At 36.7% G+C, this 14,445-nt stretch overlaps 1 protein-coding gene across 1 annotated transcript in view; it reads right to left on the reverse strand.

Moving 5' to 3' along the window:
• ELP4 (elongator acetyltransferase complex subunit 4) overlaps positions 1–14,444 on the reverse strand; it is a gene marked incomplete at its 5' end in the record, with an annotated part of 161,306 nt that extends 146,862 nt beyond the window's left edge. The window contains 2 exons of the mRNA XM_009288918.2: positions 8,605–8,640; positions 14,429–14,444. Coding sequence (XP_009287193.1) covers positions 8,605–8,640; positions 14,429–14,444 — 52 coding nt within the window. The remainder of the gene's footprint in view (positions 1–8,604; positions 8,641–14,428) is intronic.
• Position 14,445: the final 1 nt, after the last annotated feature.

The following is a 14,445-nucleotide window of genomic DNA, read 5'->3' on the forward strand; positions in this document are numbered from 1 at the left end:
AACATTCAAGGTCAGGTTGGACGGGGCTCTGAGCAACCTGATCTAGTTGAAGATGTCCCTGCCCACGGCAGGGGGGTTGGACTAGATGACCTTTAAAGGCCCTTCCAACCCAAACTATTCTATGATTCTATGATCTCATTTAGTCCAAGTGTTTTATGGTTTGTGTATGTGCCTGCAACTATACAGAGAGTCTTTCTGGATCATCATTTTTGATATTAATTATTCCTTAGACAGTAAACATGCTCAAGTGCCAAACATAACATGGAAACTCCATAAAGCATGGATAAATATAAGAAATCATACTCTGTGTTGATGATTATTTAACTAAAACTAAGAGGAAATAAGGCTGTAGTAGTTAAGAAGAATTTTTACTCAAATTTTGTTTGTTCTAACATTTCAGCATTTCAAATTATAGACGTGAAGCAATGGGAAACAGGGATAGAAACCCTCTTACTGACCTATCCAAGATTATAATTCATTTTGTTGAGTGATAGACTTATTCGTAATATAACAGGACTAAAGAGGTTCTTACACTGCCATACCCTTCCAAAACATATTTGGCAAAACAATAAGGAATTTTCAATTTAGCAAATAAAAAATATTTACATTCAGTGTAAGGACACATCATTTTAGCATTAGCCTTTCCTTTAGTCTTCTTACATTGATTTTCATAACACTAAAGTTACAGTAAAAATACGAAATGAACTATTGGAGAGTGATCTAAATATAAAACACCTCATAGTCTGCTATAGTACTCTAAGGATTAAATGTGTCTCAGAAAGCCTTTACAAACAGTGTATCTTGAATTGTTAAAGTCAATGCATCTGTAAGAATCCCTCAGTTCTTCAATTTGTCACATAGAGGATGGCTTTTTATTGATTCATTTCTAGGTCACTAAACTTTTGTGGTACTCAAAAGATCTAAAGTGCACCCATATGGGGCTTTTTTGATAGCATCCATTGTACCCTGGCTTCAATAGTAACGTTACTATTCAAAACCATAGGAGTACAGCTTTCTTCTTGTAAATAAACAAACAAATCATTTAGCAGAGGTATTTCAGTAGCTCACTGATTACTTTCATAGATAAATTGAATGAAATACTTTGAAGTATATTTGCTTTCTGATAATGCTTCGACTTACTATTTTGATGGCTAGGATAAATTCTCAACTGTTACCTTTATTTTTCCAAATTACACCCACGTTCAAAAGAACTACCTCCATTCTATATGTGTAGGAACTAACACTTAAGTGCATTTTAGTCAGCCAAGATACTTAAGACAAGCCTGGCCCAAATCTTTATTCTTAGCCTCCATGCTAAAGAGCTGTCCCGTCAGCAGCCTTCATTGTGAACTTTACTTCTAGCTAATAAGGCACATAAACAAATAAGACTCTCGCAGCTGCAGACTCTTTTCTGGGTCCAGTCACTGCAAGTCACACAACAGTCCGCAGCTTTCTGATTCTTTTTGAACAAAGAGTGTTCTACAGCTAAGTAGCAGGTGAGTAACTACTGAAGCGTAAAACTATACAAGGAAAAGAGATTATTTACTTAGAAGTTATGCATATTGTCTCCAGGACAAAACCTCTTCTGATCCTACAGATAAGGACATAAATAAAATAGTTTATTGTGATCATTATCCATTGGTCTCTTTCTACAACAACATGCTTTCATGGCTGAAATAGTCATGGAGAAAAAGTAGTACTGTCAGTTTCAGTGCAATGAATTCCAACGTATAACCATGTTGAAAACTAAGGATAAAGACCAATTCCTATTTATGGCTCTTTTCACCGCTAGACTGTATAGGCTACTGAACACATAAGAGACATTCTCAACACCTTTGTGCATGGACTGTCTGTAGCCACTACTCAGAGAAATCAGCGGGTCATGGAATTAGATACAAAATTTTAAGGCACTGGAGTTTAGCTAGAGCACACAAGAGAACGAGCAGGTATAAGTGAGGCACTGTAAATATATAATTTATATAAAAATCAAGGACAAAAATCTCATCTAATTATGGAAATTGATATGTAAATATATGGCCTTAAGAAAAAATCTCTAGCTATAAACGCTCCCGCTGCACAGAGGTATTCCTGTTCCAAGGGAGGGATGGAGGATAAACACTATGACTTGAAAAGGAACAAAAAGTCAGGAAGAAAATCCACCATAACAGATATGTATAGATCAAATTTATAATAGCTGACTTTTAAACATCAGTATACTAAACGGCACGAAGGTCTTTGAAAACTCCAGAGATAATTTGTAGTATAATTGCTTAAAATGATGAGAATTATAAGAGGAAAAAATAAGACTGCAACAATGTAATTTATAGATAGCTTGGTTTTTTTCCCCTGTACAAAGTCTAGACAGGTTGCCCTAAAGCTGCCAAAAGCCTGTCATAGTCTATCAGTATTGATCATTTTTTCACCAGATAGTTCTACAGTATGGTACTGTGACCTAAGGTGTGTCTTTCCGTAGCTATGAAACATCTCTCTGAATTGCTGCAGGTTATAAGATGTGATTATTTTAATAATCTGAAATACCATTTAAAAGATACTTTACTAATGTCCACATTTACTAAGCTTGAGGGGATATACTCTGTGTCACTTGCATTTAATTAGCACATGCCAAAATGGAGTTGTCAAACATATAAGCTACAATATTTGGCATTTGGCCATACTTCAGGAAGGTGAATTCTGGTAACTTGTATTTTGTAGAATTATATTTAGCAAATCACTGTTTTGTACCTCTCCGGAGATTATCTTTTTCAACTTTAAAAAGGTGATAAATTCAATTATATTGACAATTGAAGAGAGCTCTTACCAGTCAGGTTAAATTGCATGTCTAGCAAAAATAATAGTAGCTAATTAAAGTAGCTGAAACTGCTTCAAGGCTCAGAACGTGCAAGTATAGACCTGCTTTTAACCAGACAACTTTAACTTTTAATAATTGACCTCAGCTACTAACAAAACCCCTCCTACCGATAATCTTTAAAACATTTAGCTGTCAATGACCTTGTCAAATCTAGAGCATCTTAAAGGTATGTAAGAATAGGTTCTCATAGGGTACCCAGGACAGACCTATCTGAGTGCACTGTAACTCACTATACAGAATGTGTTATATAAACAAGGCTTATATTTAAAAAACAAAATAACATCCTTCTGGAAACTCTTCCTGAGGCTGGCAAAACAGACATACAACAGGCTGGAGTACATCGGAGAGGGGAGGGGGAAAAGGAGTGTGCTTAATCAACAGCTGTACTACTTGTTTGTTTTGAAAGGGGAGATTCTTCTAGAAAGCTAATCTTCTGGAGCAGTTTAAGATGAAACAACAAACAAGTGGCCTCACATTCATATTGAACAAACTGTTTTGATAGTGTTCAAATTTCATTTCACGTAGAGTCAGAATGCTTGTTTTACCACTTCTTATAAACCCAGTACAGTAAGACCTTTTGAAATTAAAGTACTAGTTAAAATCCAAAACATTCTTGCTATACCAACAAAACCCAGGAAGTTTCAAATTCCTCTAGTAGCTAGGATCTTGCATGAGACTACCATGTGCCTCAACTCTCTAATTCTCATATAAATAACACACTGTCAAAAGAATATATTATAGAATTAAGTTCAACTGAAAATCATGATGCTCTTTATTATGAATTAAATTTTAAAAAATTGTGCACTTATATTTCAAACAATATTTTACAGTCTTATCAAGTAACCTGTGCCATTACTATATCTCCAGAACACAATAGTTAAAATAAATATTTTAATACCCTGAATCTACTATTATTTGGTTAAATTAACCAAGATAATGTGTCAAATAATGAAGATGAGCATTTAATTTGCAAAGGGAGCTAAGCTAACAGTAATGCAATTTATTCTTGCCTTAGAGAATGTTGAAGGAAGGGGGAAGAATTTAACCTTTTTATAACACTTGGAGTACAACGCAGAAAGATCTTCCTAGGAGGTTTATCACTGACAGCTTTAATCCTGTATAAAATTAAGCTTGCCTAGACTAATCTCATGACAGAATTTTTTTGTATATTGACAGGATATTCTAACAATGCAGTTACAATTCTTCCTGCACCAACTTTAAAAATTAGTCTAAACATTTTTAGACCAATGAGTCATGAATAAATATAGTTCTTACTTTAAGACTTTTTGTATATAATTGTATGTTTCAAAATAATATATGGTAACTTTTATTCGGGAAAAAAATTAGCTTTCAAATCTAAAAGAGAGATTCTCCTTCATGTTTCTGTGAAGCTAAGTTTAATATCAGATCACAAATAAACAACCAATGTGACAGATAAGTAAATTAAAACCCACCACTGAGTATTGCCAGCTATGCACTCAAGAGGAAGGGAAAAAAAAATCCAGGTAAAAATCCTATCATTTTCAAATCATTGAGTCTTGTCATCTCTTTCATTAGAACACAAAGCTCACTGCCTTTGTACTCGCTTCATCTGGTGCCATTAAGGTCAGGTCAAATGGATAGCTAACCCTATGCTCAACAGTAGCCAAAAGCAGATATTTAGGAAGAGGTAGTAAGAACTGAACAAGTAAATGTGATGCTTCACCCAAGCACTTGCTCAGACTCCCACCATTTGTAGCTCAAGGACTTCCATAGCCGGACTTAGTATCCACTAACCTAGAAATGCAAATGGCTTTCTCTTCCATCAAGCTGCCCAGTTTCCCCCTGAGACCATGATTTTTTTTTACATCCACAACGCCCTATGGTGAAGTATTCCACCACTTAATTGCATACCATCTGAAGAACAACTTTCTTTTGTTTAATGACAATTTTCCAGCTAGTAGGTTCATTTGATGCCACCCAGTTCATCTACTGGAAGGGGCAGTGAATATTGTAATGGGAAGACAAAACAAAACTCATCTAGTTTCATAATCTCTGATCTGTGTAATATATGACAGGTTCTAACATTTTTTTCTTCTTCCTTTGTCCATAGCAAGATTGCAGCTCTTCTCAAACTGAGTGAGAAAAGCAAGATCTTCATTGAAAGCAGTAAGAGATAAAACTTCTATCATTTTTCCTGAATTCACAGAAATTTGGGTGAAATTTCATGAGAAAATTAAGCTTAACTGGCATTTTCTGCCTTGAAAAAGGCCATCTACTTTCTCTCCTAGTCCTCACTGTGCAGTCCTTCTTTCCCTTGTGCTGGCTCTGCTACTCATCTTGCATGTTAGTGAGCTGATTCAGGTCACTAAACAGACAGAAAAGTCTCCACTCTTTAACTGGGTGAGTTTTCTGTCAACTTGGAGAGCTGAGAGTTGAAAAGCACTAGCACCAGCTCAAGGAACAACAAGATTGCACAGCCAAGAACGGGGAGAAGGACTTGGACAACTTCTTTCAGCAATAGTGAACTGCTGTATCAATTCAGTTTTCTCAAAAAATCTGAACTTAAATGGTAGCCATTACACAGATAGTGGCCTGTATGGAATGAGGTAATGTCAGTTATTTTTTCTGGTAGGCAACTATTCAAGTTACTTAATCTGCACCACAACATACACTAATTTATACACTTTACAGAAAAATCAATATTTTCTAAGATTCAGTGAGACAGCAACACCTGTCTCTAATGATGGATAAAATGTAGAAATAAAAAGTAGCCTTAAAGTAACAACAAGCCATAATAAGAGCAATTACCTTGCTCACTGGCAAACAGAAAATGCTGTTCAGCCTCTAGTGCAGGTTCACGAGCCCTATACCAACAAAAGATAACATGAAGTAATCCCAATAGTGGCTAAAACAGATTTCAAGTAAGTTCTCCCCAAATCTCACTGTTAGGTTCTTTAGTGTTAAGACTAATTCAAAATATTACAACAATTCAAAATATTTTAACCAAAATTCTAGATACAAATGCAGACCAGTCTCCCAAGTGACAGCTGTCATTCCACCGTGAAAGTAAACATAGATAAAATGTTGGGACCACACTGTTTTAATCCCTTTCAGAAAATGACTGAAAATTACTGATTAAATCTTTCTTAAGGCTGAAAAGCCACACTCTGAACAGCTGCTAGCCTACTGGTGCCTATCACTAGAGACATGATGTTTTTGTCTTTGCATAAATTTCATGCCAATGAATTCTAAACGATATTACTAGAAATACTTTCAAGTGATCAGGAGACTAAACTTCTTGGAAGTAAAAAGCCTACTTCAGAACATCAAGAAAGATATAATGGGAAGGATGCAATGGTAATCTCTTAAGTTGTGGAGCTAGTTTGCGTTATAAACACCAAGAATGCATAGTAGAAATGAACACAAAGTATGGTTCCTAGCTTTGATTATGAGAATGCCATTTGAAATAGTGTCAGAAGCATTACTAAAGTGAAGATAAATGGCATGTCCTGCTTATCATCTATCCACAAGTTCATTCTCTCATACAGAAAGTTTATTCAACATACCAGCTGCTACTTATAGCCTTCTTTTCTTCTGAGCTATAGTTCAGCGACTCCTCCAACAGCATTCAAAAATAAAAACTGTATTTGTATTTTCTAATCTTCCAGTTCCTTCTTTCCTTCACTGTCCTCTACCAGTTCTCATAAATACTAATGGTCCTAACACTTCATCAGCAACCTCTTAAAATACTCTGCAGGCGCCATCTATTTGAAATCACCCAAATCACCTAGGCATACATTAGTCTGCTTTTTCCCTAGGCAAAGCTGAAATCTAGTCACTGTTCTCAATTACGATAGTCATGAGATTTCAGCGCTCCTTCTGGGTGAAGATTAATACAAAAATTTTTACAGTTTTCCCCTTTCTCAATATCAACTATGACTAGCTTTTCCGCTTTGTCAAGTAACCAACCAATCCTCTTGGACTTCTCATAACTATTGAGGTACTTAAGAAAAATCTGTATTACTCTGGATAGTTCTTGCTAGTTGTATCTTACTCTATACCTGAGTTTTTCAGATTTTGTCTCTACAGTCCCATTTTACAATTTTGCACTGATCCTCAACAACCTGTGAGGCATTCAAAAGCTCAGGATTTAGCCAAAATGGCGCCTTACTACACTTTCAATCTTCTGCAGTGAGAAACTGGCATTTTTATCTGTAATAACATCTTTTTTACTTTTATCTTCCAGATTTTACCTACCAATTTCAAATCTATTGACATTTGTCTCCCTGTAATCCACTGTTTTAACTTAAAATAATAAATTCATTTTTAAGGCTTTAATGCAGGATTTTTGGCACTTAATATGTAGGCACTCAGACATTGCTTGTCGTATCTCAAATAGCTTTGCAATGTGATACATGTTTTCATCACTCCTACAAATAAGGAAATTGAGGTATTTTACCTCTTATTCAGTGGGAGAAAACAATCACACAACTTTCTAGACTCCCAACAGTTCAGAGAAATTGCAGTGACTGGAAAGCTAAAAGCTAGATCTGTTGTCCCTAGGTTCCTAGTTCTCTGTTCCAGCAATCTGGTATTAAAAAGTAGTATTTAAATTGTTATACTGTTTTAAGATGTGAACACAGATTACAGATGCAGATGTTTTCCACATAACTACAGGTGTTTCTCTAATAACCTTTCATTTTTTTCCTGTAATATCAGTTCTTTTTGCTAGGAAAGTAACAAGCTTGAAAGTTTCTCATAAAAAAACATTAATCTGATAAACATTTAAAATAGGAAAAAAATCACATTTCTATCACCGTTCAGCCCTTACATCACTTTGAAGTAGTTTTGTATCCTTAGAACGCCAAGATTAATGAACTGATGTGACATATCAGATGGTACCTCCTTCAATTTCTCTTCTGTAACGACGATCATCTTTACTTATATGCTGAAACTGTGAGCACTTACAAGACTAACTTGTAAGAAGTTAGTCTTCCCTCGCAATTGTGTTTTTGGTGGCTATGCTTAAACTGAGGGGGCTGGGAAATGTTTCTTGCCTCTAAGGTCCAGTACGTACCCTGGGGATATGAAGACAAGATGTATGTGTACAATAGTCCTTTTCCCCTTTGCTACACTTCAAACAGAAAGGAAAGCTGGGCATCTTGGCTGCAATGGAGACATGGTACAGTCTACAAAGACAGTTTCAATGTAGTCTGCAAAGGGAGTTCTGTTGTAACCTATTTAATCATCTCAGTGTGCCTCATCCACATCCTGACAGAAAGCAGGCTTCCATCAGCTTTCTCTTAGTTGATTCTGGCAACCAAAAGATTAAAAAGATTCTGTATTTCACATCTTCCTCAGAAAGCCAAATTAAAAAAAAAAAAAAATCTTTGTCATGATAAACAGTCTGAATCTTACAGGAAATCAAGTCATTTAGATGATCTTCAGTAATTTGAATATTTTCCTAAAAAGTCCTGAAATTTGCTAAATGCCCTGCTTTCAAACAGAATTCTGCAGTGTTCTTCTTGGGGGCTCAAACCTGTCTAGAGGTAAGGTTTTGATCACCTCCAGTAATTCTTGAAATAGACAATAGTCCACTCTGAAGGCTATCCAAAGTGAAGGGGCCTGAGAGTTATATTTTCTTAAAGTCTGAGTTTAAAAAACAATGAAAAGACAGGTTAATTGATAAATACATTACAACGAGCAAAACTTATCAGGATATGGCTTTAAGTATCTATATATTCTATACTAACCAATAAGAAGAAGGGTTCCAACAGCTACGCCTCCACCTGGAAACAAAACAAAATGAAGAATAAAGTAAGACTACATTTTAATACTATGTTAGAGAACAATTAAGTTTTCTTAGTTTATAAGTCAAAGAGAGGTGATAACGGGGAATTTAAAAATATAAAAGTGAAAAACATTTTAATTACCTTTGCAATACTTCCTACAATTCTCTATTATGAAATAATTATACATTACATGTAATTATATATTACACATTACAATTACTTTCACAATATACTGTACTATCATCATTGTGGTAAAAAGATCCTGCAGAGCTCTACGCAACTACGCTCAAGTACTACAATAATGATGTATGGTCTGAGCCAGTGAATTTTTACTTGGATGACTCAAGCGAGTAAACATTCTTCAAATTAAATCTGTAATAATCACTACCAAGTGATATTCCTTTGTACCAAGAACCATGTATGTAAAGTGACCTATGAAGAGGCTAGCAAATTCCCACCCAGGTCAACCAGGCAAAATCCTGGCTCCACTGGTTTTTAGCTTATTACTGAAAACAGACATGACAATAAGGCAGGTAAGACTTCACCCAATGAAACCTGGACTGACAGATCATAAACATCATAACACACACCTGAAAAAATATACTATTAAAGTCTTTTATAGTATGTCTTGGACATAAAAACAACTCTGAATGCAGCTGATTAAAATATTTGTTCAAAAATAAAAATACATTTTGACGGATTTATACATGGCCACTATTATTTTTCTTTTTGCTTAAACAATTACAATCAATGCTTATGTTCCAGTCACAGACGACTGAATGAATAATAGACAGAATAGAATACTCCCAATATGTTTTGATACACAGATTCTTATCCCATTGATCTCAACAGTGTGGAGGACCAGGAAAAAAAAACAACTATGAACTCCCATCCTGACTGCTTTATTTCCTCCTTGAAGAGACAGCAAGCATAATTACGTAACAGCAGTGTAAATGGTTGTCCCAAGAAGGAATTTTAACAAAGATGGTGAAAGAAGAATTCTTTTTTTTTTTAGGGGAAAAGGAAAATGTTTTATAATCTTCGTTAGAGACAGCAAGCATAATTACGTAACAGCAGTGTAAATGGTTGTCCCAAGAAGGAATTTTAACAAAGATGGTGAAAGAAGAATTCTTTTTTTTTTTTAGGTGAAGAGTAAACTGTTTTATAATCTGCGTTCCAAGACTGAAAGTATTGGAATAACTTGAAATCAGATTACAAATATTTTATTGCACAATCATATAACACTGTGACAGGAAAGCTCAAAATTCCTGGAAGTGTTCTGATGGCCATATGTAACTAGCCTACTGCAGCGTTTTGCATGAAGGAAACTGAAGTATGTCTTCTGCAATTACATACTGCTTTAAAAGCAAGTTAGGAGCAAACTGAATCACATCAGCACAATATCCAAACCTCTTGATAAAAGAAGTCAGTTCTGGACTGCATAGATGGACTCTAGTGAACAGGATAATTCAGTCTATCAATTTAAGAGCTCATTAAACTTCACTTGAAATTGATTCCAATAGGGATGGAATCAACGTCTTAATCTTTAGCTCTGCTGGTGGGACTATGAATGTCTGTAGCACCTGTAATGTTGATATATGCCCAGAAGGAAGAGAAAACGCAAATTTCTCTCCCATAGGTCAAAAAGTGCTAATATTGTCACATAATAACACCTGAATTAAAACCACAACAGAATCACTTTGTCGTCATGTCCTCATGTACCACAATTTGAGCAGTACATCACAGTGCAAATGTTTAGTCAGCTACTAATTTCATAGTTGTAGTTCAACACATCACGGATTTTTTAAGCTATGCTCTTGAGTCAAGCTGTACAAATGCCTCAATATTTACGGCAAACTTATCAAGTTATCAAGCATTTCCCAGATATTTAAAAAAACCCCAACTATAAGCAGTGTTTATTGGAAAGTTAGAATCACTCATGAAATCCCCATGTTCTAATCCACCAATTTTTGTTTCATTCTATTTGTTCATGAGATAAATGCAAATGAACCCAAAAAAAGTACTATGAAAACAGCCATGAGTAATGTATTGCCTCATGGCAATAAGGACTTAAAATCTTGGTTATAAAAAGCTCACTTGTAGCCACCACAGAAGTAGTGTCTCTTCTGCTTTTAAATTGCTTGCACGAGAGAATTTGTTTGTCAAACAGTATGTCAGCACAGTCAAAATTCTCACGATATTTTCAGATCATTGATTGTACTGTCTCTTTCTACAAGCCAGAGTTGTAACATATGTGCACATATCCTGGTTGCTAAAGGCAAACTCAGGTCAGAGGATTGGCTTTACATTATCAAATGTAGTGGACAGTTTGTACAAGTGTATTCTATTAGACGGAATGTAAAACTATTGCAGTCACCATGCTTACATATTCATATCACAATGAGCAATAGTAATAGTAAATTAAGCAAAAAACAGACAACAGGAAAAAGTAGCAGGAACATTGATAGAATCAAAAGGAAGAGGTAAAATCTTCAAGTTTCCTAAGAAAACTGCTGTGAACTTGTAATTCTTTCTTATTTTGCTATTGTAATTTTTCTTTGCCAGTAGTACATGTAAACAACTAAGCAAGACTCATAACTTTCCTCATTGCTACCTACAGCTATGAGATTTAAGACCTTAGGGACAGAAACACAACAAACTTTGCAACTTGAGAAGTGTCCCAATTGTTTTCAAAGCATATCTGTGACCTTTTTCAAGCAGCTTGCAACAAAACATTCAATCCCAAGCATGTGATGGTTATATTACACAATAGTTACAGCTCATTACAGAGAACTGCTTCGGCACAAATCAGGCATATATGGTCTAGAAACCTTGAAAGTAAACTTGAATATAAAGCCTGGAAATGTCAGAAGCACCTTAATGGTAATACTGCATTTGAAATCCAGCACTTATCTACCACTTTGTTTTGAAAGGAAATGCATTTATTAAGGAAGAGCTAGCTATCAACAATAATGTAACGTATCAACCAGTAGCTGTAGGGTAAAAGAAATTCCTCCACATATCCTCTGCCTTTTCCTCTCTTCAGAAGTTTCTAATTAGACCTGTGTCTGATAACGCCACGCTTTCCCTTACTCACAGTTATTCATAAGCTGTATCTTCGTGTCTGGCAAATAATACCGTATTTGGGTTGCACCTTCTGGACAAGGCAAACTCAAATCCAAGCCCAAAGTGTGACAGCTGGAAGACGATGCCTGGTGACCATTAAAAAATATGTCTATGAAAAAGACCAGACTAAAACAGTTTATATTAACTTCCATTGATAATTTATACAAAAAGGTTTGTCCTCAGTCCCTGGTGATGATAAAATTAAATATTTTGTACAGTCAATTATTAACTGCTAGTGGGCAAGATGAAAGAAAAAAAGTAACAGCATTCTTTAAGAAACACATAAACAGCATTCTGCAAGATATTTATGACACACTTCCACATACACCCAAAAAGGACACGAAGGAGACCAGGTACAATACTTCTACAGTCACCAGCATAGTGGGCTGCATGAACACAAGCTCAGTCAGCTGGTCAAGGGATGTGACTACTACCCTTTACTCAGCACTCATTAGATCACATCTGGAATACAACATCCAGTTTTGGGCCCCTCAGTACAAGAAAGAAGTACAGATAAACTTAACTGAGTCCTGCGGAGGGGCACTGAGATGGGGCAAATGACCCAAGAGGAGTGGCTGAAGGAACTGGGCTTGTTTAACCTGGAGAAGAGAGGAAGACCTAAGAGCAGCCTGCCAGCAACTAAGAGAAGCTGCGAGGACAGTTGAGCTCTTTGCTGAGGCGCACAGTGGGAGGGCAAGAAACAAGTGTCATAAATTGAAACAGGAAAAGTTCCAAGTGGATATAAGGAAAAATAAAATTCTGTACAAAGATAATTAAGCATTGGACTGGGTTGTGCAGAGAGGCTGTGAAATCTCTGCCATTGCAGATTTTCAAGACTCAACTGGACAAAGCCATGAGCAACAAACTCTGAATTCACTGCTGAGCCTGCTTTAAGGTTGCAACAGATGAATTCCTGAGGTCCCTCCCCAGCCTCCAAAATCAATGATTCCGTACAGGCCCACCTAGCTGGGCGGTCTGTCTCCAACAATGCCTAATACCTGGTATGAATGGAAATTTTATTATAGTACAGTATGTTTGGTATGACTCTTTCCCGGCCTACCCACTCAGCCTCCAGAAATCAGTGATTTAAGGGCTAGGAGGTTAGCAAAGATTTAACACAGGAATATAGGGTTTCCCAGTTATTCAAAGATGCCACAAACCAAAAAACATTGTAAAAGTATTTTCAAAAGTTGCTATTCCTAGGGTTGACGAACTTTCTTGATGTTCAAGTGTAAAACTTGTTAAGGTCAGGAAATTACTGAATATTTAAAAGACAAGGAAAAGGTATTTTAGAAAGGATCCTGGGTTTACTGGAAGAAGTCTCCCCAGTTTCCATAACAAACCACTAATTATGTTAGCAAATGCCTGGACATTTAGGGGATTGCCACCACGGGAGTCGCCTACATCTTCTGACCCATGCTGTGCAAAATCCAGTTTATAAAAGGGAATATGAACAAGAACTGGAATAGTCAATGCAAATCTTAAATTTATGCAACCAAAGGGTTTCACAAATTACACTCACATAATGAAATACTTCTCTGTTAAGGAGAAAGAGCTTCCGCCACAAGGATGCCAATCCCTGATGGAAATGCAGATGTTCCCTACCAAACAGACGCACACAAAAGATACAGAAGTGTGATTCTGCTTAAGATACACAGGCTGCAAAAACTTTTTTATAGAATAGATACAACTTTTATATTTATCATTATTCATACAGAATATTCTTAGAAAGAAAAATGAAATATACCTATATTCCATGTACTCCTCCAGGGATGAATGAGCAAAACTAAAGTCAAGCCTTCCTCACCTAAAAGTAGTCCCATCTATGTACACTGAAGATGTACTGCAACTGTATCAGTAGTTAGTAAAAGGATCACACAGCCCTAATGCATACAGATGAAACCTGCTGTTCATACCCGTGAAATGAACTAGTTCCCAATCCAAGTAAACAGTGCTCGTTCATGCCACAGATTACAACATAGCAATGGTCACAACGGATCAGTCCAAGGATCTACCTAGCATCTTGACACTGACAGTAGGCAAAAGCAGATTCACAGACAGTAAGAACAGCGTCACACCAGTGTAACTTATCTAAACGTGGCATTTATAATGATGTGGCAGCAGTGAGCAAGCCACACCGAGAGTTCAGACTTATGGTCAAATGCATCCTAAAAATTGCCATACTGAAGAATCAGAACTACACCACATTCAACTGTGAGTTAATTCAGCAAACGTTTTCTAAAAACAAAAACTTCAGACCCTTTACTGTGACAGTTTGAAATACGACAGGAACGTGTTACCAAGTAAATTTACAGAGTAGCTTTCCACTCTAGAAAGGTTGCTTAAACGGATTTAAATGAACGGTAAATGGCAATCTTCTCCTCCGCAAGCAGGCTACAAAACAGGCGCACCTGCCTGTACCGCCTCCCTCCTCCTCACACGGGGGTGGCGGGGGGGGCGCTCAAGGCGGGAAACGGATCCTGCTTTGCCCCTTCCTCTTCCCCCCCGATCCTCCCCCCAATCCCAGGAACTGTGGGGACGGAGGAAAAGCCTGCGGGAGTAGCTGCGGGGTTATGGAAGGTAAATGACAGGCAGGGCCTGGCAAAGGAGAGGGTCGCCGGGCGGGGGAGGGCAGCACCCAGGTCCCGCTCCCACCAACCTAGCACACAGTCGAGG

Source organism: Aptenodytes forsteri, unplaced genomic scaffold (assembly GCF_000699145.1).
Source record: "Aptenodytes forsteri isolate BGI_AS27 unplaced genomic scaffold, ASM69914v1 Scaffold8, whole genome shotgun sequence".
NCBI classification, from domain to species: domain Eukaryota; kingdom Metazoa; phylum Chordata; class Aves; order Sphenisciformes; family Spheniscidae; genus Aptenodytes; species Aptenodytes forsteri.